Source organism: Vulpes vulpes, chromosome 2 (genome assembly GCF_048418805.1).
Source record: "Vulpes vulpes isolate BD-2025 chromosome 2, VulVul3, whole genome shotgun sequence".
In the NCBI taxonomy this organism is placed as follows: domain Eukaryota; kingdom Metazoa; phylum Chordata; class Mammalia; order Carnivora; family Canidae; genus Vulpes; species Vulpes vulpes.
In genome coordinates, this window is record NC_132781.1 from 36,815,077 (window position 1) to 36,840,139 (window position 25,063).

The 25,063-nt window shown below is 37.0% G+C and overlaps 1 protein-coding gene across 13 annotated transcripts in view; it reads right to left on the reverse strand.

Moving 5' to 3' along the window:
* The window catches only part of ACACA (acetyl-CoA carboxylase alpha), a 307,669-nt gene that overhangs the window by 97,681 nt on the left and 184,925 nt on the right, over positions 1 to 25,063 (reverse strand). For all 13 annotated transcript variants that reach the window (XM_072747661.1, XM_072747660.1, XM_072747664.1 and 10 more), the window contains 6 exons: positions 24,964 to 25,005; positions 23,681 to 23,896; positions 22,567 to 22,722; positions 19,881 to 20,084; positions 15,291 to 15,446; positions 13,362 to 13,508 (listed from right to left, as the gene is read on the reverse strand). In XM_072747661.1, coding sequence (XP_072603762.1) covers positions 13,362 to 13,508; positions 15,291 to 15,446; positions 19,881 to 20,084; positions 22,567 to 22,722; positions 23,681 to 23,896; positions 24,964 to 25,005 — 921 coding nt within the window. The remainder of the gene's footprint in view (positions 1 to 13,361; positions 13,509 to 15,290; positions 15,447 to 19,880; positions 20,085 to 22,566; positions 22,723 to 23,680; positions 23,897 to 24,963; positions 25,006 to 25,063) is intronic.

Here is a 25,063-nt window from a genome sequence, read left to right on the forward strand (position 1 = left end):
CACAGAGAAACTGCAAATATCGAGATAACTTTGGTCATGGTTTTTAAGAAGCTGGCTAATATAATGCCTGTGTGGGGAGAAATATTTTACACCTGCCTTCTCATGTGGCCCTCTAACCTAACATCTCTTTTGTTTTTCAGGAAGGAAAAGCTATTTCCTCTAAATGCATTTGTAGTTAGGAAGATTGGGTTTTACACCAAATTTTATGATATATTAACCTTAGCCACCTAGGCTAGAAGTAGCTTAGAAACAAGCCTTGAAGAATCTACTTCAGCATTTGCATGCTAATGCAAACATTGTGTCTGTGTGGCACTGGGCAGGCAAATAATACTCTTATCTTTTGTTATTACCTGGGGATCTAACTGTGTCACTTGGGCAGTCAGTTTAGCAATTGGCTAGGTCATTATGCTTGCAATATTGACTTCTAATTAGGTGTCAAGACAGGAGCACCAAGAACACACTACTCTTTATCAATGTCTTTCCAAAGTCTGTTCCTCATCGACCATCTCCCTCCTCCTTTAAAAAGTACCATTTCAGAATGGAGAGTGCTATCCCAGTCTTTGTATAGTGAGATTCCCTACAAGAATAGATTAAATTTTGAGTAAGCATAATGGATAAACATCCAAGAAAGCATCTATTGCTCAACTTATACCAAAATTTAGATTTTATTGCTAACTGAACAATAGGTCACATAATGGAGAAGATGGGATTTGGAGTCAAACTAACTTGGATCCATACCTAAGCTCTATCACTTACTACGTGACCTTGGAAAAATAACTTTAGTGAGCTTCAGTGTCCCCACATACAAAACTAACAACATCTATTGGTTTGATGAATCAACTATTTGAAACTATTATATTAACTTTAACATACAATATTTGCCCCTTTCTCTCATCTCAATCTATTCAAATCCTACCCATTCCAAAAAGTTTCATTCAAATTCCATTTCCTTAGTAAAGCTTTGCCTAGCCTAAAGTGACCTCTTTCTTCTCTGATCTCCTATGAAGACCTTCATGTAGAGAATTCATCTGATAATTAATCATTTATTGCCTAGGACCGTTTTTAGCTTGCTGGCCTGAGCCATTATATCATCTCCTCCAGTGCCTAGCAGGATCCCTCCACATAATATGGGAGTAATAAATATTTACTGGTTCTATAGTCATTTCATTTTTTCAATGATTCTTGGAAAATAGTCAATACCAAGGGCTTAGAACCCTGTCTATGACTTATCTCTAGGGATCACAGAATAATAGTCCTAAACATCATTCAACTATTTCATTTTATTTTTAAAGATCTTATTTATTTGAGAGAGTGAGAGAGAGCACAAGCGGGGTGAGGGGCAGAGGGAGAGCGATAAGCAGATTCTTCAGAGAGGAGGGATCAGGGTCAGGACCTGAGCCAAAGGCAGACACTTAACCAACTGAGCTATATCCAGGTGCTCCTCAACTATTTTATTTTTTTAAAAATAACAAGAATAAAAAACAAAAACAAAACAAAATAACAAGAATAATACCTATCATTAATTGAAAATCTATCACATGCTGTACTATATTAAATATGAACAAATACTGATAGTAGTTAAGAGATTAGTCTGGGGAGTGTCAGCCTACCTCGGTCCAAATCTCAGCTTTATTCTAACTGTATAATCTTGGACCAATTACTTAACTTCATATAGTCTCAATTTTTCCAATTATAAAAAGTTTTCAAATTATTATTGACTTAGAAGCAGCTGTTATTATTGGCACGAAAAAACTAAGGTATAGAAGAATTAAGTAACTTGTCCTTATATAAGCTAATAGGTTTATTTTTTAAAATACGGTTCACATAATTTCCCTTATTAGAGACATTAAGGAAGCATATTCCAGACTAGTGCCACTTCAGTTAGTGGAAACAACATGGAAAGATGAACATCAATTATAACACAAACATAAATGTCATTGACATCTAAATGCAATGTGGTATTCTGGAAGAGAAAAAGGACATTTGTAGAAAAACTGGCAAAATCCAAAACAAAGTATGTATTTTACTTATTAGTATCATACCAATGTTAGTTCTAAGTTTTGATAATTATACCATAGTTATACAAGATGTCAACATTAGAAAAATCAAAGGGTTCATTTAGATATATTTCAACACACCTCTTTCGGTAGACAAGATTATTTGAGCAACAAGAATAATTTAAGAAGTTAACGTTAGGTACATGGGAACTCTGTACTATCTTCGTAACTTTTCTGTAAATCTAAAATACTTTAAGATAAACAGTTAAAATATAAATGTCATGATAAAAACTTTTCCTCTTTTGGAGAGAAGTAAATTGGCTAATAAGGTCATCATTAGTGTTCTGTACAGCCTTATAAAATGATGGTTATGAAGACTATTAATAGCATATTAAAATACCTATGATGTAATACTAAATTTGAGAAGTGGTATAACAAACTATAGAAGTGATCCCTGAAAATATAGTCTTGAAGTGGTATAACTAACTTGTCTGTTTACCGTACTAACTATGAGAAGCAAAATAGTGTGGTTGTTAAGGACAGAGACTCAGAAGCCAGCTTGGAGAATGTGAATCTAATAGAATCTGACTCCGACAGAATAGAGATTCAGTCAGTTTTCTAGCCACGTAAGTGAGTTACTGACCTCTATGTGCCTCTCCTTCCTCATCAGTAAAATAGGTAATAACCTCTTCTATAAAGTTTGTTTTGAGGATTAAATCCATGGTGAGTCTTAGAATAGTACCTGGCATATAGTAAGTACACAGTTGGTGTTACAACACTGTATTTGTAGGTGTGTTGTGTGTGTGTGAGAGAGAGAGACATAATTTAAAAAATAGGAATATGAGATATTTTTAGAATGATGAGATTTCTATTTTCTAAAATTTCCTTAATGTGTTTATAAAATTATCAACGCAATATAAGCTTAAAAAGGAACTAAGAAAAGACTACAAATTGCTCTTCACTGAGTGACAAGTATGTGAAAGCTTATATTATTGCCTCTACTTAAGCATACATTTGAGCATTTCTATGCTTAAAAAATTTTATTGGGGCTGCCCGAAAGGCTCAGTGGTTGAGCATCTGCCTTCGGCTCAGGGTGTGGTCTCCCCGTCCAGGATCAAGCCCCGCACTGGGCTCCACACAGGCAGCCTGCTTCTCCCCCTGCCTATGTCTCTGCCTCTCTCTCTGTATCTCTCATGAATAAATGGATGGAATCTTTGGGGAAAAAAAAATTTTTTAAGAAAAAAGTATCTCATGAATCTAAGGATTTCTCCTACTTTACAAAAGCTGAATCTACATTTTAGTCCTACTGCAACAGATCATATTTACATAAAGTTAGGAGAGAGAGAAACACATGAAAATTAAAAATCAAGACTCATCTTGAAGGGAGAAGAATATCAAGAACTGCCTTAGTTGGTTGGGGCTATCATTTCATTTTTAAAAAAGAAATGCTCTGCAATGATGTAGTAGAATGTAAACATATATATATATATATATAGGTTTATACAATATTAATATCTCCACCTGAGAAGTAACTGCTTCAGTGTTTTTCTGGTCTGATGGTTAAATACATATTTATACTTTTAAAGTCAATATTTGTACAATAGACAAGAACAGTGCCTATCAGCTAAATACATATTTAGGACCGTACCACATGTATTACAAACATGTACTAAAATCGAAAGCTTATATTTATACAGAGCCTTTCATCTTGAAGGGGGCTAAAGAGCTTTACAAACATATGTACATAAAAGGACGTTCCCACTGATAGGCAAGCAAGGTATCAATTCACCCACTTCCCTATTTCTTCCAGCAGCCCCAGATAGGAACACATGGTGTCAACAGATGCAGCTCTGTAACAGCTGCAAAGACATGTAACGCAATAATCCACCTTGTGATGCACAGTCATTGGAAGAGGGCTTGCAACTTCAGTATAGCAACCGCTCTCTTCCCCTGCAGAAGTACAACGGCCATTTCCAGCTTTGTGTTTTTAAATTATTCTCTACCAAACTCAACTAATCACTTGACAAAATTGAATTTGATACTGGAAATGGTTTCTGAATGCAAAATACTTTCTGATTATGAGAAGTAGGTTGAAAAATGCTTTCCCCTGCCCTTGTTAGATTTGGGGAGGTGGGGAAGGGTCACAACATTCAGGAGAGATGGTTCAAAATATGCTATCTAAGAATAGCTTTGTCTCAGAGGATTGGGTCATTACTTCAGAAGAGAGTCATATTTTCCCCCCATTTAATTAGGACACTGTAAATTTTTCAAATTACTTTATATAGATGGGTCTATCTATATTATACATACAATGGAGACGTTATATTGAAAATTCTGCAATCCTATAAAAGCATACACAAATTATGACAATGTGGTTAGGAATGTGACATTCCTGATTTCACCTAAGTCCAAATTGCCTAGTACATAAATAATAACCAAAGGAAATTCTGTCACTAAATCCCCTTGTTCCAGCTTCTCTCTACCTCCATTGCTTTGATGCAGTTGAAGCCTAGTGAAAATGACACAGGACTGAGGGCAACAGCCTGAGAGGGTCTACCCGAGTGGCTGGCTTTACGGCCTAAGGAGGTTCAGACTCAGGCTCTGTGGCCCTGGCACTGCACAAGCTTCTTTCCTGACCACTAACTTAGCAGGTGGTTCTGGCCATTTCCTGCCAATTTTGTTTTTGTTAATACAGCCATAAATTAGTTAAAAATATGTAATTGCAGATGATTTTTGATAATAGGATGTTCTGATTAGCAGGTTTCTTAGGTTTATGGTTATCAACCTAAACTAATTCAAATGAAAAAAGGGAAGAGGATCAACAGAATTAGTGTGAATAAGCAAAGGATGGGTAGAAATAAATATATGCCTTATGTAAGTTCTAAGGAAGAAAATATTTCTTTGGCCACAGTCTGATTCTGGAATAAACATACGCAAGTGAGGGAGGAGGGAAGGAGGAGGAGAAAGCAAGCAGAAGAGAACAGTCTTATTTAACTGTTTTTATGTGGGTAAAATGATTTGTGCCACAGTATTTCCATAAGAAGTGGGACCATTATTTTCCTGTAGAAACACATTTGGTTTGAAAAGTATCACTGGACAGGATGTGAAAATCAAACCGAATGAATTATTCACAACCCCCGATCAGAGGTGATCATTATTTCTGATGCTCCAAACAGTGATTAGGATTCTGCCCTGAGATGTCATTTTCTCGCTGAGTAACACCACCGACACAGAAAGGCATTATCTATCTATCCATACATGTATTTTTTCTCCTGGGAGGACCTTGGTTTAATGTTACTATAACAGATACTAAAAACATGACAATATTAACACTTATACTGATAGTGCCCATAAATGCCATTAGCCTGACACAAAGTGTCAACACTAATCATGACCCAAAATTAACACCAAAATTGACATCAACATTAATTGTACTATCAATGTGAAATGAATGTGCAACTGCACAGATACACACATGTGTACACTCATGCACACTTTCCAAAGCTGCTGTTACTACAAAATAAAATACTAATAGTAAGCTCAACCAATAAATTTGAAGGGAAAGCTAAGGGGCAAAACAGGACAGGATTATGTTTTTAAGAATGTAAGAAGCATCCATCAACTGTGGCAATGCTGTGGGAAGCAGTTAAAAAATATCTTTGCCATGGTTGCCTTTCTTATATCTCCTCACTTTGAGTTTGGCTGTAATATTTTTCTATATGTACTTAAATATAGGTTCGACTGTGGCTGCTATGGTAAAGCTTTATTTTCCATGCTAAAAGTTGAAATTTTCTGGCAAAGCCTCCCATAGCTATTGTTTTTCTATTGCTAATGCCAGGAAGAAGACCATCTTGCAAGGCCCTGGAGCAGCAATACAAAGAATTCTAGAGCATTAGAGCTGAAATGGACTTCAGCATTATATGCATCATGAAGATAAGAAAATCAAGACTTAGTAAGAAGGAATCTGAACTTGAGTTCCTTTAGATACATAATAAAGTGTTACTTCCCCCCTTTTGTTTTTAAAGATTTATTTATTTGAGAGAGAGATAGACCAAGCAGGAGGGACAAAGGCAGAGGAGAGAGAATCCCAAGCAGATTCTGTGCTGAACACAGAGCTCGACGTGGGGCTCGATCACACGATCCTGAGATTGTGAACTGAGCTGAAACCAAAAGTCAGACACTTAACTGACTGTGCCATGCAGGCATCCCAACCTCTGTCTGCCTTTTGGTATCTTTATGTAATAGAAGTCTTCACTTGTAGTTAGATATTATAAAAAAAATAATTACAATATTAACTCATGTTAGACTCTCATGAAAAAAAAACACACTTGACAGAATAGAAAATACTATATAGGTGTTAAAATGTGCCTTTTTAAACCACAAGGCAATATGATATTTGACATAATTTGTGCCATTCAGAAAAACCATGCTGAAAAAATGTCAATGCCTTTCCATATTGTATTATCTGCTGGATATCATATTCCACTGCCTAGTGTTGTATGATCACATAAAAGAGCTGAAAACAATTTTCTTAACAGCTGAAAAACTCTCTTTTTCATGCTTGGATAATTCAAAAATGGCTGAACAAACTTACCTCAACCTTTCCAAAAAGCGATAAAAGGGTAAGAAACACAACATTTTTAGAGCAAAAAATTTTCATCCTAGAGGTAATTTCTTCAAAATGTTACTGAAGATTAGAAATAATAATTTTGAACAGGGAAATGATCTCTCCCCGCAATATCTATAAACGTGAAACCACAGTAATCTTATGCATACGCACACAATGCTTTTAGTAAACATGCCAATTTAAAAAAAAAAAAAAAACATGCAACAGAGCACATACAAGCCAGTGGTATTTGAGAGATGGGGCACAGGAGTAACTGGATGATATGGAAATTAACCAAGTTGGCCTACTACAGTTCAAGAAACCTTGCCCATTAATCATACAAACGAATGTTGAACTCTGATGCTCCACGCTACACCTCATCCTCTAGTGTCATCTGTTGCTGTCCTGATGTTCATTATTGCCTTTAGTTGGAGCTGTAAAGTTTCTTGACATAGGGTACTATATCACATCTTTTTTCAGTAAAATCTTAAAACTTAAGGTGTATAAAAATGCTAGCAAGTACATTCTTTTGTTTAAAGGCTATCTGTAGGACTAACTTTTGAGGTGGACTAAGGAACATTCCAAAAGCTCTGGTTTAGTCAGCCAATGGATGCTTTAGGATTTTCAGTCCATCAAGCTCACTGGGCCTCTGTTAATAATGAAACGAATCCAATGAACTAATCCATCTGTTGAAAAATCTCCAGTACCAACAGTACCCACTCAGAAGGAATTCTGAGCAAAGTATATGCAAAGTAAATAGGTGACGGGGATTAAGGAGGACACTTGTAGTGAGCACTGAGTGATGTAAGTGATGAACACTGAATTCTACACCTGAAAATAATACTACACTCTATATTAACTGGAATTTAAATAAAAATATGAAGGAAAAAAAAAGCAAAGTATACGCCTCCCAAAAGAACAGTGTTAGAAATTCATTAGAAGTAATTCCATAGCAGGAAGACCTATCTTTCAAAATTAGCCTCAAAAGTTTTCTAACGAGGGGCTCAACTCTGGTTGTAAGGATCATTTTAGACAAAAACCCGTAACCAAACATGTGCACTTAGAGGATAAAATGGTAATTTTAAATAAAACTATCTTAACCACATATTTCATAACCTTTTTCTATACTTGAAATTCCTATCTTATAAAGCCTAAAAGGATTCAAGACTGGGGTTTTTTTGGGGGGAAGCCCTTGATGAAAAATAATACAAGCACAAATTATGAATGTTTATATGTAATCAGTGGTGTGTGATACTTTTCTGCTGAGGATCTCAAAGCACTTATAACCATTTCCCCATCTTCAGGGATAGATTGGTGGCAAGGACCATTAGTCTCTTTTTATAACTTGGACAATCAGTGCACAGACCATGGTCCTGTTTTTCAGATCTGCCTTCTTCAGGTCTATTTCAAAGCTCACCTTTAGCATACTGCAATACAAATATGCCTCTTTTCCAACGCATATCTAAAAGATTGACACAGACTCAATTTCTACACCCAGCATGAAAAGGTAAACTGATTTCAAAATAATAAAACAAAAACACAGTAAAATACATCCAAATTAGCTTCACATTGATGGAGCTATTCTGAGGTTAAATTGAGTAAAACAATATACAAAAGTCTAATGTTAAACTAGAAAAATATCTGGGTTCCGTATGCATGAGAAATGGACTCAAGCCCACAAACATATACACTCTTCTCCAGTCTGAGTTTCAAAGCATAATAGGTTCCTCTAGAATTTTCCAGGGTAACCCAAACAATTCCTTTGAGAGCCGGGAAAATGTCAACCAAGTGAATTCAGACAGAAGGTTATGGTGGTTTTTTTCTAAAGTAAGAGGTCCTTTAGGTTAAGAGGTCCAGTCTAAGAACTGTCAAAATGATCTACTAATTAATTTCTTCCAATCTTTTAGGCTTCTATAAGCTTACCAACTTCCTTTTCCTACTAACTCCTACTACAATTTTTTTTTTGGTGTTATACTCAAAATTCAAGATTTCAAAGAATTATAAAAACGTAAAAGTGAGGATCAGTGTCAAAATGATAAGATCTATTTAAGCTAGCCAGTAGATGCAGGGGTATTTGTCATATCACTCTCCATATTTTTCTGCAAGTTTGAAATATTTTATAGGAAGAAAATTACAGACACATACACCTTGGTGAAACTGAACATCAACACATTGCCAACAATTAACTATGGGCAAGGCTGAGCAGTTCTAGAACTGAATTCCTAATTCCCACCATCCCTACCTTTTCACCTCAGGTGCATAAAAAATACCAGTCACGATGGCAACCAGTCTTTAAATTTTAATCCACTCTTTTTTCCTCCTCAGTTATCCCTTTCCTAAAAAAATGTTTCCTGTAAAAATGTGTAGAGCAATGATATAGTAAGGTTCACCAGATCTCCACCTAGAGTTAAAAGTGCAACTGCATACTGGAGGAACACCAGGCAAAGCCTACCATGCCACCTGAAAAAAAGGGGTTAGGATACAACTGGATCTGCCTCACCAAACAGGGCAATTCCAGAAGCTTGTCTAAATGCCAAGGTGTTGAGAAGGAAAAACCATGACACCTAGTGCCCATCTGAAGGAATGAAGCCTTGCAAGTGATTACAATTCTTAAGCGTGATAGTGTGTGTGAAGGTGATCATCACATTGCATTGAATTTGGAATATGCTTATCTCCCAGAAAAACTTGAAGGAAAAAAATTTAATACCACGTAAGAATTCCAGTCCTTCATACTGATCCTTTTTGGAATTATATACCCTATACCTAATAATTATAGCTGCTTCTAATCGGAGAAATCTCATTTCAGTTTCTCATTATGACGGGAGAGATGAGAGGAAGGGTCTGTGTTGTTAAAAAGCCCACGTGCTGAAATAGTAAGGAAAATAGGGTCCTACTTTCTGTCCACACCAAAAGTGCTATAAAAATTGCCTATCATAGCTTTCATCACTACCCAATTTAGAGATTTATGACCTAGTTCACAGAGCAGTTAAAGGAAATATAATAAAGAATGCGAATAACATTTCAGAACAACAATAAAAAAAAGTGATCTCAAGAAAGCTAGTGTTTTCTTTGTCCTACACCAGGAAAGTTAAGCTGTTCTCTGTCAAGTCCGTAACCACCCTTGGCTTGATCTTAGCCTGAGCCTTTTAATAACAGGATTTAGCGTGAAAAGCAGCTGCAGTGGATTGTGAACTGTTACTCAAGATGCTCCCACCTGCAATTACAGCTTCCACCAAATGATCAAAACAGGTTAGCAAACGGGCAGGAAAATGAAAACAATTCCTCCAAAATTGAGAAGCAGTAAAAGTAGAAGTGTTGGTTAGCTGCATTTCCTTTGTATACAGGCTCAACAGCACACATTCATCTAGCTATGTATTTACATACGGTGCCCATCACTGTAGCATCACAGCAGCTAGAATTGAAACAAGTTTAGTCTATGTTGCAATCACATTTTCCACAATTTTCATCTTTACTTGAAACTATTAAAAAAAAAAAAACCCTAGACAACTCATCTTTGGAGCAATTTGCAAGTAACATAGTTCACAGATTTGATCTACATCTCTTTTATTCCTACTCTAAATTCATACTAAATGCAATGCCATTCAAACCTGACAATGAGAAAAATGTGTTCTATACTTCCATCATGAATAAGGTGGCATTTCTTCAGTTACATCTTTCTTGATGGGGAAGGGACAACTTGGAAAACAGAGAGGAGAAAGTGGCTAACACCACATTAGAAAATCTCTCTCCTGCTTTTAACACAGGTACAATATTCAAAATGCAGGTCACATCTTGGCTGAAACAGCCAATATTCTTTCTCAAATGGCAAACAAGTTATCTAAAACTAAATGGAACTGAATTGTTCTAAGTCCTGGTCCCATCACCATTTTACCTATTTACTGTCCTGGAAAAAAAAAAAAAACAGGGAAGAAAGCTTGGCCACTCATACAGCCGATGGTCTGATAAGTACAGGTTTTCTGCCTTTGATTATGGGGGAAAGCATCTCGATTCATGGGGAAACTCTGCAGGAAGCTCTTTTTTTACCTTTAGTCCTTATATCCATGTGCTAACTTTTAAACCCAGAAACTATAATCCTTCAAGGTAATGCAGTATCACCCACAATGATGACCTAGTAGAGCCGTCACCTTTGGAGAACACCACATTATGATGATATAACGTCCATGTAGCATCAGTGCATTTACATTGAGCCTTGACTCTCAGAATATTAACAGGTCAATTTTTTACTCCTTTTTTTTAATAAAACTGTCTCAAGGCTCTGTTCAGATGCCCATTCTCTTTGGGACAGGACAGATTTGCTCCAAATCTCATCAGCATGAGCTCTTTTCTTTCCCTTCACATCACTCTTGGGGTAAATACGTAGAGTGCCAGGCTCATGACAAACTTGTCTCTTTGGCCAAAGAAAATTAAACTGCAACAGCTGAAAGTCAACTTGCTCTGATAAAACTAGGCTCAGCATGAGGAAATACATCCCACTGACACCTTGTCATCTCTTAGGCACAGCTGTCCCTCAGAGTTCTGACTGCTGAAACCCCATCTTTATATTGGTCAGTTTCTCAGTGGACATGCACCATTGTATGCTCAAGTTATTGGTAACGGAGTTTGATACTAATACCCCAACCTCATTCCTGTTGTGCAATGCCCTATAATCTAGCTACAGCCACAGACTGACTTTACCAGCTATCCCAGGCATTAGTCACTAACTGCTCACAAAAGAACATCAGTCTCACTCCTCCCGAGCTCAAAGACTCAGAAATAGCAAGCTAACAACTCAGCCTCAATCCTAGTCAATCATCTGAAGAAAAGGAAAATAGAACAAAGAAAATAGGCAACTGAGGGAAAAGAGTAGAACATTCAGAAGAAAGTGAGAACTGACAAAAAGCAAAAATAAATAAATAAATGCATACATGCATACAATTAGATTTCTCGATTTCAAGATTATTAAAGTACTGGGCGAAGGGAAACATAATGGTCCTTATACTGACTCTACTGCTCAAAATTGTAGTACTCTCCACGGCTGTTAAAGATATATCCCTTTTCTACCCAGGTCTGCTGGGTCTTAAAAGGGTTAAAAAAAACCTTTAATTTTTTTTTTTTTATTCTTTTGTGTGTGTGTGTGTGTGTATGTGTGTGTGTGTGGTCTTTGGGTACAGAGTCCCGTATAATAAGACTATTTGTATTCATACTGGCAGAGTAAACACTACATGTTCATGCCCAGGCAGCTCTGTGCTTGTAATTTCAGCAAGAACAGAGCTCTGTCCCTCTGGGATTTCACTATTCCCCCAGTCTCTGTTCGCTCAAACACAGAATGAGAGCAGAGAGAAAGCAGAAGAGAAAGATCATGGCAAGAGGTTTCACACAGCAATGCTGCTAGCTTTCACATGGCCAAATATCTCATTTTTTTGTTTTAATTACATTAGTTAAAACTGTTTTTCTCCATGTTCACAGGGGTGCCTTCCATTCCTAAAGACTACACTGTTGAATGAGTCAGAATTTAAGTCTAGCACAATGAAGCTTTTCCTTGCCATTGGGGGGCTCATTATGTAGATGCTACACAGCGGCACAAACCTATGCTTCAACTTCGTGTGTTAACAAGTATATATCTATTCTTGTCAAAATTCTATACATCTTTCCTCCTTCACCTCTTGCCTTTGCTATTTGTTGAGGTGTTAGAACAACTCCTACAGTCTGACACTCCCCATCTGGTCCAATGCTTGCATCCATCTTAATACCAATTCATCTACTTTTGGCATCCACTGGTGTACTTACTGAAACAGCACACACCTTGTATATGTAGTAACATTTTTTGAAAAGACATTGCACGAAATGAAAGATACCACATGTTATCTCCAAAGGTCTACCCAGCCCATTTATGGAGAATACCTAGGTAAAGATTACTCTTTCTAAAGAATGAGATTTATCTAGGGTTGAAAGAAAAATCTCTTTTTATTATTTTTATTTTGTTTTTAACTGTACATTGAAAGCAGTTAAAATCAGGAAGACAAGGACACAGGGTATGGGGCAGAATATGACTTTATATCATTATGAGAGAGGATTCCAAAGCCAGAAAATGCATCCTTAGATTATCAGAATTGGGCTACTGCTACTTTCTTTTACGTTTAAATCCCTGGTTCTGACTGAGTCCCTTAAGAATATATTTACCATGATCATAACAACACCAGATTAAATTACCTGAGCACAGAAAACATGCCAAAAAAGGTATACTGGTATGTAAATATCCAAATAAGATTAAAAAAAAAAAAAAAAGCAAAACAATATTTTAACTTTTTATATAGAAAAATCTCAAAATTTCAAGCATATACAAGAATAGAGAAAATGGTCTTTTCCAATGGATATATCATTTAGCTTTAAATAACAACCCATGGCGAATCTTGTTTTATCTATAGTCCCACACTCACCCCTCTGTAACTCTGAAGCAAATCCTAGACACTGGATCATTTCACCTGTAACTATTTTAAAGAGGTATGTCCAACAGTAAAAATCATTCTTTTTTAGAAAGCAAAACTGTAATACCATTTCAAAAAGTAGATGTCATTATCATACCAAAAAAATTATTAGTTTCTTGATATCTAGTCCATGTTCTCTCTTTAAAGACCTCTACCAGCAAGACTACTATGCTGCCTATGTAGCATCTAAATTAATGCTTTTTAATGACCACTTCCATGGAAAGCTGCTACTAGTAGTCAGAGATAAGAGGGGAAGGGGACTCAGCTACTTGCCTCATTTCCTCCCGGAAGCCTGTTCATGTGGACCAGCTGACCTTGATCATCCAACACGAGCTCCGTATATGTCAGCATGTCAGAAGGCAGGGGGGGTGATGGAAGAAATGCTTGAGTGGACATAGATTCCCAGAGTTTGATCAGAGACTAGTGGAGGAGAGAAGTTTGACTCATCAGTGACAGAGAATTCAACATACACAAAAATAAATATTAAGTTTCAGTCCATCCATTTTTTATCTTTCCAAGTGCTCTGCTGAACATCAAAAGCATCAGGCCAAATCCTACAGCTCTCATTCTCAGTTAAAATAGATTTGTAATTATTTTTCACATAATGTTTTTCACATGTCAAAAGCAGGCACTTTTCCAACAAAGTCACTACTGATTCTGAATCAGCCCTAGAGCATTAACAAATACAACAGACCTAACAAACAGACCTGACCAGACCCCAGGAAAATTAAGATAAAAAATTAAATAAGTAGATTAATCCTTCCTTAAAAAAAGGAAGAAAAATCGTAGAAGAATAGAAAAATAATCAAGAAAAATGACATGACACTCAGCTAATACAAAGAAAATCCACAAAGGCAAGTATAGTTTCTACTAGAGGTTCAGGGGAAGCATCATCCTCTTTCTAATGTCTTTTCAGATCTATAGGCCCCCATTCAGGAATTAGCTCATGAGGGGTGTAGGACTATTTGTAAATATGCCAGATCAATTCTGCTCAAATTTGAGAAGACAGACAGACATGCCAATCCACTTAAAAACTACCATGATCTCCACTTCCAACTTCGTATAACCAAAACAAATGCCTCATGAAGTGGGAACTAGTTGTTTCTTTGCTTGTCTCAAGCAACATTTAAAGGTAACAGGATGCATTCCAATCACAATGTTTACATCTATTCTTTTTTGTTTGTTTGTTTACATCTATTCTTTAGGGAGAATTAAATAGAATGACATTTCTATTTATAGTTCTGGCATTGGGGAACAGAATACTCGACTTGTAAGGTTAACAATGCTGGTAACACTAAATGAAGATAATTATGTTTTTAGAGACAGAACTTGTAAACAAATGACTACCTAAAGGAAATCTCTTGAATTTATAAATAATACAGGAATTACAGATGGACTATTTACCAAGGCCACATACATATATTATTTTATTAAAATTCAAATGTGGTAATAATGGTAGTACTGACTAGGAGACTTGGAAAAATCCTATATTCATAGATTTTTTTTGAAAGGACAAATTCAGTATTCTTTTGATACTTTATCTGTTGCATTTTCTGTTGCAGATGTACATTTCTTACCTTCCAATGATGGAAGAAAAATCTGCAGCATAGAGATGATTCACCATACAGATCAAAGGAATTTATTTCATATAAAGAACGAGAATCATAATGTCGTATTTTTTCACACTAGTTTTTATTCAGCCATAATATATCTCCCACAAAAGAACTGATACTTTAAACTGCGTCATGAACTAGAGTTCATCCATTTGTATGTTATTGGTATTGATTCTATCCATAGTAACCTAGGCTATCAGCTCAAGACCTGGGTTATCTTGGAAAATAGGAAAAAAAGAACTAGAGTTCCAAATGTCTTTTTTAACAGCCAAAATTTGATTATAGGTTTAGGAGATACATAACTCCTCACACAGGTCATTATAAACTACCATCACAGGCATGCTGTCTCAGTTTACTTTCTCGTCAATAGAGGCTTCTATCCTCACCATTCCTCCTGTTAATTCATAAAGAACTACCCAATATTGGAGTTGGCAGTCACCAAATCCCGAATGAGAGAGAAATGAGAGGAGTGTTAAGATATTTCCTGCCCTTTGCGAGTCCCCCACTCCAGGCTAAATTGCCTCTGAAAATTCAGGAAAAACCCTGTCTCTTTGGAACATATCAGAGCCCTCCACTTAGCCATCTTTACCTGCCGAAACATCTCTGGGATATCATATATGTATGTTGTCCCCAAGGATTGTGCCTGAAATCTCTTTGATTGAAGCAGGTCTTTGGTGACATATGGAGTGTTGATTAACATTCCATGCAATGGTCCCTGTTTGTCTCCATATGCCTGAAACATGATCTGCAGGAGAAAGAGAAAGGTATGGGGAGTTAAGAGATAGAGAATAGGGACCCCTGAGTGGTTCAGTGGTTGAGCGTCTGCCTTTGGCTCAGGACGTGTTCCCGGGATCAAGTCCCACATCCGGCTCCCTGCAGGAAGCCTGCTTCTCCTTCTGCCTATGTCTCTGCCTCTCTCTCTCTCTCTCTCTCTCTGTTTCTCATGAATAAATAAATAAAATCTTTTAAAAAAGAGAGAAAGAGAAAGAATATAAAATCAGCTGCCTAGAGGGGCTTTTTTCATGAGTGCTATTTCTTGAAACACATTTTTGGTGGGTTGGGTAGCTAAGACATGCCTTTACACACTGGGTAGTGTTCTCACCTCTCTACAGATTAACGAACTCCAAAAAATGGTATGTGACAATGACACACCACGGGATGCTCTCACTTTTGGATTAGTCAAAATTAACAAGAGTACAGTATAAATTTCACATCTCAGAGACACACTGACAATGCCTGCCTTCTGAAGTGACTTGAATTCCATATTCTCGAAATGAAGTAGGTCAACTAACAAATCTGAGCAGTCCTCACATTTAAGTTGAGGAACAGCTATGCACTAAGGAGAATTCTGCTCTTTCGCCAACAACAGACAGCCAGGTCAAGGTTCTGCACTTCAGTCTAACTGATTAGAAGGTGCTCCATAAGTGTTATTAGCCACACAAAGGCTTCAAAGATTTTTGCCAGAAGTGGATTTCATCCTTCCATCTAGCTAATCATCTAGCTTCCATCGTTCTTGTTAGCTCATAAGACATAGCCTGTAGTAAAATCAATGTGTTATTATATATATTTATATACTGTAGATACATATATTTATCTCCTCCAGTATGTTACAACTAGTAAATCGGTCCTAAAATACCTATACTGTCACATAATGAAATCACCACACCAGTTTTTAATCACTTTAACTCAAATATTTCTAGAAGAGTACCTCATACTCCATATAGAGTTTTATTTGCTTATGAATATTTATAAGGGACGCCATTACTTCAATTCAGTTAATATTTATTGAGTGCCCAGAGGCTGTATGACACTAAACTAGGCACCTTATGCATGAATACATAAAATATAGATTACCAACACAGTGAATACAAATGTGGGAAATAAGGGTATGTGTGAATACCCACTTATCTATTCTGGTCTGAAATAGATAAGCTTAGGTCTACCACTAAGGATTAGATTTGTGAACCTGATATATAGGCCTAATGACAGGATTAAGTGCTTTTCCAAACCCTGGACACCATTTAGCTAAGTAAATCCTTAGCCCCCTACATCAGAGGAACAAATATGTTCTGACTTTTGCCCCATCAAATCCTATACTGGGCAAAAATTGTCTTGGGCTGCTTAAAACCCCACAGAATGGAGTTTCCAGTCCACATGACTAATGGTGAAAGTCACTGGGTAGGAGGTAGAATTAGCAATGTCTTAGGTAGAAATGGTAATGTTTTAAAAGATTCAAAGTGTGAAATGAGGCCTGGGTGTTAGAATGGGAAAACTGGACTCAGAGGAGATAAACTGAATCAAAACAAGAAAAAGCACAGATTCTTGAGACTACATTTCTTGTCTATTAGGAAAGACAAGAGTTGTGGGTACAGAGTTTGCAACTCACTTTTGCCATGGTGGAAGGCAGGCAGGCTGGTCATTAGTTAAGCAATGTAACTATGTGGATTAAGAAAGACTGGAGAAAGCCCTCTAGATAGTCTCACTGCTTCTGGGAATTTAATTTTTTTTTTTAATTTTTTATTTATTTATGATAGTCACAGAGAGAGAGAGAGAGGCAGAGACACAGGCGGAGGGAGAAGCAGGCTCCATGCACCGGGAGCCTGATGTGGGATTCGATCCCGGGTCTCCAGGATCGCGCCCTGGGCCAAAGGCAGGCGCCAAACCGCTGCGCCACCCAGGGATCCCTGCTTCTGGGAATTTAAAATGGTATGACTGCTTTGGCAAACAGTTTAGCAGTTTCTTATAAAGTTAAACATACACTTACTATTACCCAGTAATTAATTTACCCAAGAGAAATGAAAACATATTTACATAAAAACTTGTAAATGAATGTTCATATGGTAGCTTTATTTATAATAACCCAAACTAGAAAATAAAACTTCAAATGTCCATCAACAGGTGAATGAATATAAAAATTTTGGTACATCCAGGGGCGCCTGGGTGGCTTAATAGGTTAAGTGTCTGACTCTTGGTTTTGGCTCAGGTCATGATCTCACAGTTGTGGGAATGACCCCCACAATGGGCTCTATGCTCAGTGTGGAGTCAGCTTCAGATTCTCTCTCCCTCTCAAATAAATAAAGTCTTTAAAAATTTTGTAAAATGTATTTTTTATAAATTCATGAAAACATGTATATATTTTATATATCATACACCTTTTACCAGGGGCCATCAAAAGGGCTTCTCTCAGAAAACAAACTTTGATCCTATATAGTCTGTTCCATTAGAACCTTGTACCTATTTTATGATAGCACAAATAATCATACTACAGAGAAACTAATTATCCATTGTCTTCCCCCCTCGATGTAAATTTCTCAAGAATAGAGATTACTTTTTATCTTGGAATCCAAAGTCCCTGACATACTCTAGGTGGTCAATCATGTTACATCAACGAATAAATGAATGAATGATACACAGGGTTCTCCATTGTTTTAAATTTACATAATGATTCACTAGAACAAAGACAGGGAAAAAATAAATTGGCAGTAAGCATCACGGAGACATTAAGAGCACCAGAGCAGAGTTGAAGGTCTGTTCCTTTTGCTGGTTCTCTCGGGCTCCTGGGTTTACATTCAGCAGTAGCTGCTGAACTCTCTCAACTGAAGAGCCTGAGGGAGACCTCTTCCTTCCAGGCTTCCTAAATATGCAGGATCCAAGGTAATAGGGTTTTTCCCTTAGGCAAAAGGTAAGTTATTCATTCTTTCAGATCCTTATTGAGTGCTTATTTTGTGCCAGGCATAGTACTAAATTCTGACTGAAGGCATCTGAGCCTTTCATGCCCCTGTGTCAGCACTAGCCAGAATGAGGGAAATCTAAGAGCTTTCTAATAAAAGAAAGGGAAAAAAAGTGTTATGAAGAACAAACATATTTATCAAAAACATTAAAATCTCAAGTGGCCATCTTATTTTTCACAAGAATAGACCTGCCTTGAAGCCATTGTAGAAGTTAATTAAAAATATCCCTGCCCATTGGAAAGCTTTGACTGAAAATGTCTTTAAGGTTGTCCTGAAAAACATCAAATGCAGCAAATATTATTGTATACTCTTTCCCTTGCTCACCCCTTTGTACTCTTGTGCTCACTCACTCTCTCCGTTTTAACTGTTCACTTCTCACTGGATAGATTTCTCTGGCCATCTAACTGGGAATCAAAGCATAAAATGAAAGGTCACTCTGACAACTATCCAAACTCAGGTTTTTATAATTCATGTTTAAAATACACAAAAATGTCTTCTCTTGCCTCTGTTTCTGGATTTAAAAGGACATAGACAAAAACAAGAGACACATAATCTCTTTCTGGTACCCCATGCAAAGAAGAAACTAAAACCTTTGAGTACACATACTGGAGCAAGGTCATCTTTTAACCAGAAGAAATGCACTTCCCAAGTTGAGGCCAAAAACCTAAAATAATATCCTGGTTCTTAAGAATATGTGAGCCATAGCAAACCAACCTAAATCCAGTATCACAGCAAATGGCACAAATATTTAGAAATGAAGGTGTGGTAATACAGATTAAAAGGAATTCTCTGTTAGGACAGAATCAATCTACTGAATGACTCATCTTTCCTTTTCACATTCTTGACTTTTCTACCTGAAAAGGGGATTCAAGTTTACTACTTTGCTCTTTTATAGACATATAATACTCTGAGCTCTTTGAAGGAAAAATAATGTGAGTAAATGCAATAACATAGGGGTAAATATGACAGTCACTGCTTGACATAGCTAAAGCTATCAAATTACGCTGAAATTTTCCTTCTTTAAGATCAAAGTTGGTGATACTTCAAAATTCTCTTTTCTTTTCTTGCCAATGATTAGACTGTCTAGCTGAAAACAGGAAGGAGTACAGGTAAGACCAGATCAGATAGTTCAGGTAGTTCAAGAGCCCTCCAAAAAAGAACTCTAAATTGCAGAGTTACCTCTGGAGTCAGGTTCACTTGGCATCTCTCAGGGTTCATCAGCATGCCACAAAAGATTGAGGGTTTCATAACATCCGCAATTAAGAACACAGACACATCTTACAAGTCAAATGAAGTTTTTCAAATTCATGTGACCATTTAAGCTGACAGAGGAGAACTCTGCTATGTGAATCAATGGGACTTGTGAGTTTGGGTCTTCCATAACAAGGACAAGTAACTCATCTTTAGGACCAAATCAAAATGCTGAAGAGCCTGCTTGACTACTGTACCTGGGCTGTCCTGGAGTCAGTCACTTCCTTATACAAGCTGATGTCCAAGTAATAGCCAGACTCGTTTGTCAGGAAGAGGCGGATGGGAATTGCTTTTCCAGTTGGTGTCAGGCGAATGTTGATTTTCAGTTCTGCCTGGAGGACACGTAATTTCCACAGCCGACTTCCATAGCGCATTACCATGCTCCGCACAGATTCCTCAATCTGTCACAGACACATCACCAAGCACAAAACTTAAAACACCTTGTAACTAGAACCTGTTTCAGGTCTGCCCATCTTTGGGAAAGATGGAATGGAAAAAGGTGTTGGTTTCTGGAGATGCGCTACATGTATTCCTTATAAAAAGTAAGATAATTTCTCTCCCACCCTACTCTTGCTTAGGACAAGTCAGAGACAATTTCATGCCAGCATGGCATTGAAGTGGGATTCTCTGCCTCACAACACCCAAATCTATGCGACTCCCTATTCTTTTCCCAATTATATTCATATTCTATATCAAAGATCTGCAGTATCTAAAATTACAAGCCATGGGATTTAAGAGAAAGCCCCAAATAAGAATAAAATCTCTAGTTAAATAGCTATTAAGTAGCATTTATATGCATGGTAACTATGTTTCATTGCACTTACAGGACCTTAAATCATCATAGCAATTACCACCATGAGCTTTTTCCTATACAATTTTATTAAACTTTATAATATATGCCTCTTGGTAAATCGCACAAATTAAAGAGAGGCAATTTGTAGGTAGTGCTAGGATGTTCTCTCTAAACAGAGCTCTGAAGCTTGGTCATTGCCAAGTCCAACTGGGATTTAAGTACATGGGGTGGATGTTCCTCAGCTTCTCTCAGGCTTATACCAGGGCAGATTAGTGCTCCTAGTTTTTGGTTTAGGCAAGTTATTTTAACCAGATAGCCTTAGATGGGATTTCTCCTTATTCAGATTCTAAAGTGAAATTTTGTTTTCTCAATATGGCAGTAGGCAGCTAGGACATAACTACTCAAAATTAATGTTTTCTTATAAGATGTAGAAATTATCTAATTCCTTAAAGCTTTCTTGTGAAATGGTATTTTTAGTATCTTTAATGTTCCCATTTTTATAAAACCTTCCCAGAGTGTGGTCAAGATTAAAATCACTGCTTTCCTAAAATAAATAAGTAAATATAAATAAATAAAAATTTAATGTTTTCTTAAATGAATTAGCTTTCTAAAATGCTTTCTCAACTTAGAAAATATCAAAATTATCTACCACCCTTCTCTTATGGTTCTTCAGAAGTATGTGCGACCCTTGTAGTCTATTTTCATACCACAGAATGTTGGATTAGGATGGATTTGAAGGAGTTGACTTCTGTAGTCCCACACTTGCTTGTTAACTAAGAGGTATCTATCTATCTTTTTCTCAGAGTAATAAAAGTCAACAATCTCTACATACAGAAAACTGACAGCTCTCTAGACTGGAAAGACATAATGGGGGGGTATGAGTATTTAGAATGGAAGCAGACAGGCAGATATTAAACAAACTCAGAGAAATGATGTCAAATCTAAAAACATACATGATTATATCGTGTCCTGGCCAGGTTTTCAGTCTTCCAGACTCATCAGTCCCAGAATGCTTAGGGGAAACTTTAATTAAACTAGATGATGAGACTTGATACTGAGTTGTCCTTGGTTTTCCTGACAGACTAAAGAAACCTAGCAGTAGTTTTGGAGTCTTGAAGAAAAAAAGTAGAAAATGATTTTTCAGGTCTTAGAAATTAAGTTCAAAAAAGCAAAAGTCCATGCCTATAACTGATCTTGGGAAAGGGTGATACTGGTTCTCCTCAGGAAATTCCACAATAACATGGCAGAGAAGGGTTAGAGGGAGGGACACCTGGGTGGCTCAGCAGTTGAGCACCTGCCTTTGGCTCAGGGTATGATCCCAGAGTCTCAGGATCAAGTCCCACATCAGGCTCCCAGCATGGAACCTGTTTCTCCCTCTGCCTGTGTCTCTACCTTTCTCTATCTCTCATGAAAAAATAAATATTAAAAAATAAAAAAGGTTAGAGGGAATACAAACAGAGTAGCCCGTCTTTATTATACCTGGGATAAAAGGTCAAGTATAGAAGCACCCTGTTTTCCTTCCTTCAATTATATGGAATGCATTTTTAGAATAAAGCCTCAGGATAGAAAACATACATAACACATGTGAAAATTCCTTATCAAACAAATACTCTCCCTGTGGAAAAATAATGAAGAGAAACAGGTTAGACACTTTGGGAAGGTGCATAGTCTCCTTAGGGACATTTAGAGCAAAGCAGCAGCAATTTTACACAAATGCCCAAGAAGAGCAAGTTTTTCCGGGTGAGAACTTCCAGGGAATTATAAAAAACAGGACCACTATGATGACAAATATCACTGAGCAAGTACTGATGGAATAACAGAAAGAAATTTTATGTTTTTGTACTTATAAATGACCAACAAGATAATATCATACCGCCTTTGTTTTGATGTCTGCTCTCAATGGCTATATCATATTTCTGACACCCTCCTGGAAACTGTGTCTCACAAGCATTCTGTAAACTTCAAACATCAAGGGCTCAACTAGCTGGCTGAGAGTACCGGTCTCCAGGTCCAAGTAAGAATAAATAAATATGGATGAATCTCTTTGCTTCTGTGTGGTAATGCTGGAAGAGACACTAAAGAGGAATTACCTTTGATGGGTCCATGATGACCGTGGGCACAAAGTTGAGGAAGATGTGGTTACAGTCAGTGCGAACGTTTGTATTGTTAAAAGCAACTTCCAACTCATCCATGGCTTCTAGAAGCAGCCTCTCCCCTTCATTTTGTAGGTATTCAAAAGAAGCTTCCTATGTAAGAAGAAAATCATCATCAACATTAGTGTGTTTTAGAGGAGTCAGTGAAGAACTGGCTATTATAATAACTTTAATAGTAATATGTCGAGAATTGTAAGGCACCTGCTGATGTTACCTTTCTCCCTAGGGTCAGCTCAATGACAATAGCTGGCAGGGGCAAGGGTCAAATAAAGACCTCCCAGCCTTCCTCCTGCCTCCTAGAGCAAGCCATTTCCTTCCAATAGGTGGAGATGATGGGCATCCCTGGAGCTATATCTCCAACAGGATTACATTTCACATATGGCAAACAGAGCAATTTAGAAAGTAAATCTGTTTAGAAGTAAAAGTTATAGAAAGGGTATAGCTATGGGATGCAGGAGATAACACACCAGGAAGTGCCTTGCTATACACAGAAACTACCCTACCTTTAGATGGGCTTATAAGGCCATCTCTAACTTTTCTCTTTGTCTTCTATTGTCACCCAACACTCCCTGTGATTTTTCTGTTAAGATGCTTTTCCTTTTCCCAAGTGAGTGCTTTCATGCTTCCACCACCAAGAAAAAAAAATTTTTTAAAGCTCTTTACAATATGGAGTATTTATTTATTTATTTTTAGAAATTTTATTTATTTATTTACTTGAAAGAAAAAGTGAGCAACTGAGAAAGAGAAGGAACAGAGAGAGAGGGAGAAGCAGACTCCCTGCTGAGCAGGGAGCCTGACTCAGGGCTCAATTCCAGGACTCTGGGATCATGACCTCAACTGAAGGCAGCCACTTAACTGACTGAGCCACCAGGTACCCCTGGAATATTTATTTCAGTGAGAGAAAGGACTCTCGGACTTCTGTTGGTTACTAGAGAACAGAATGAATGAAAATAAGAGCATTGATTCAAAAAATGAAAACCCGATTTTGAGCAGTGTCTGTTTCTCCGTCCCTTCCCTCAGGGATAACTTCCCACCAAAGTATAGTACCCACCTTGGTGACCAGATCAGAATGTCTGATGATTGCACGAACAAAGAACCTGTAGTCTGTCACTTCTGTGCCCACCTCCACCTTGGCTGCCCCAAGATACAGATGCATTTTATGATTAGCACATGGAATGGCAGTAAGGTCAAAATTTCTCATCCGGTTCAGCTCTAACTGGAAAGCGAGGGCAGGTTCCAGGTGACGATAGATACGATCCTCCTCAAACTAAGCACAAAAGTAGATAATGAGAAGTAGTTATAAAATTGTATTATGAACATATATGTAAAAGAGATGCTTAAAAATAGAAATATGAGTGATGATGTGCAAATAAACAACAAAAATGAGCTACATACAAGGATAATGCTAGAGCTTACATAAGATTATGGACTAACATACCTATTTATTTCCCAAACTTTCATCATTTATGCTTTTACAAGGGGAGATGCTCTCCATTAAAAACAAGCAAACAAAAACACCAATTCCCTCAGAACTCCCACTGCAAAAAAAAAAAAAAAAAAAAAAGAACTCCCACTGCATTACTGTCTATACAATTCATTTTTGATAATTAACTACACACTGCTTCATATTAATATCTATTTCACATACCAGTGTTTTGGGTTTACCCAACTAAAATGTTTATAGGCAGGGCCTGGTTTTATACTCTTATTTCTGGCGCAGTTCAAATGACATAGTAAAATACTCAACACGTTAACATCGTGTAATTTTTTTTAAATAAAAATATTTCACTTTGGAATATTCTATATCTCCACAGATATAGAATTATTATCTTTTTAAAGCTGTATTTACATTTATTGCATATTTTGCTGAAATAAAATTGTTTCTTTGGAGTACATGTTAATTGAATGAATGGAGAGGGAAAGGCAAAGCTGGTAACAGGAAGTAACCAACATGGTCTGAAATTCTGTATTTTAAAATTGAAAAGCAAATGGACATCAACAAGACTTAGGTGTAAATATCTGTGGATGACAGGAATAATACTTCTAAGTATAGTAGTTCTTTAATATCAGATCATTAGGGCCATCCTAAAGCATAGGGAGGATTGTAAAAGCCATTGCTAAACACATTTCCTGGTTTCTGAAACCAAACTCTTTCAGAAAGGAATCTTCTTTAGTTTCAAGACACATATAAGGCAAAAAAAAAAGCACAAGTTTAGGTAGAGAAAGGAGAACGGAAAGAGAGCACCTGGCAAAGATAAGCTACTCTTGGGTTTTAAAGAAAAAAATGAAGATTTAAAAAAAAAAAAAAAAGAGTGGGACACAATCAGTACTTACCTTATCCCTTGCTCGGAAGGTGAAAAATTTAGGAAATTCTCTCTGTATTAAAGAACGGGGAAATGTGTCAGTCTTTCATAGATATGGCTCTTTGGGGATA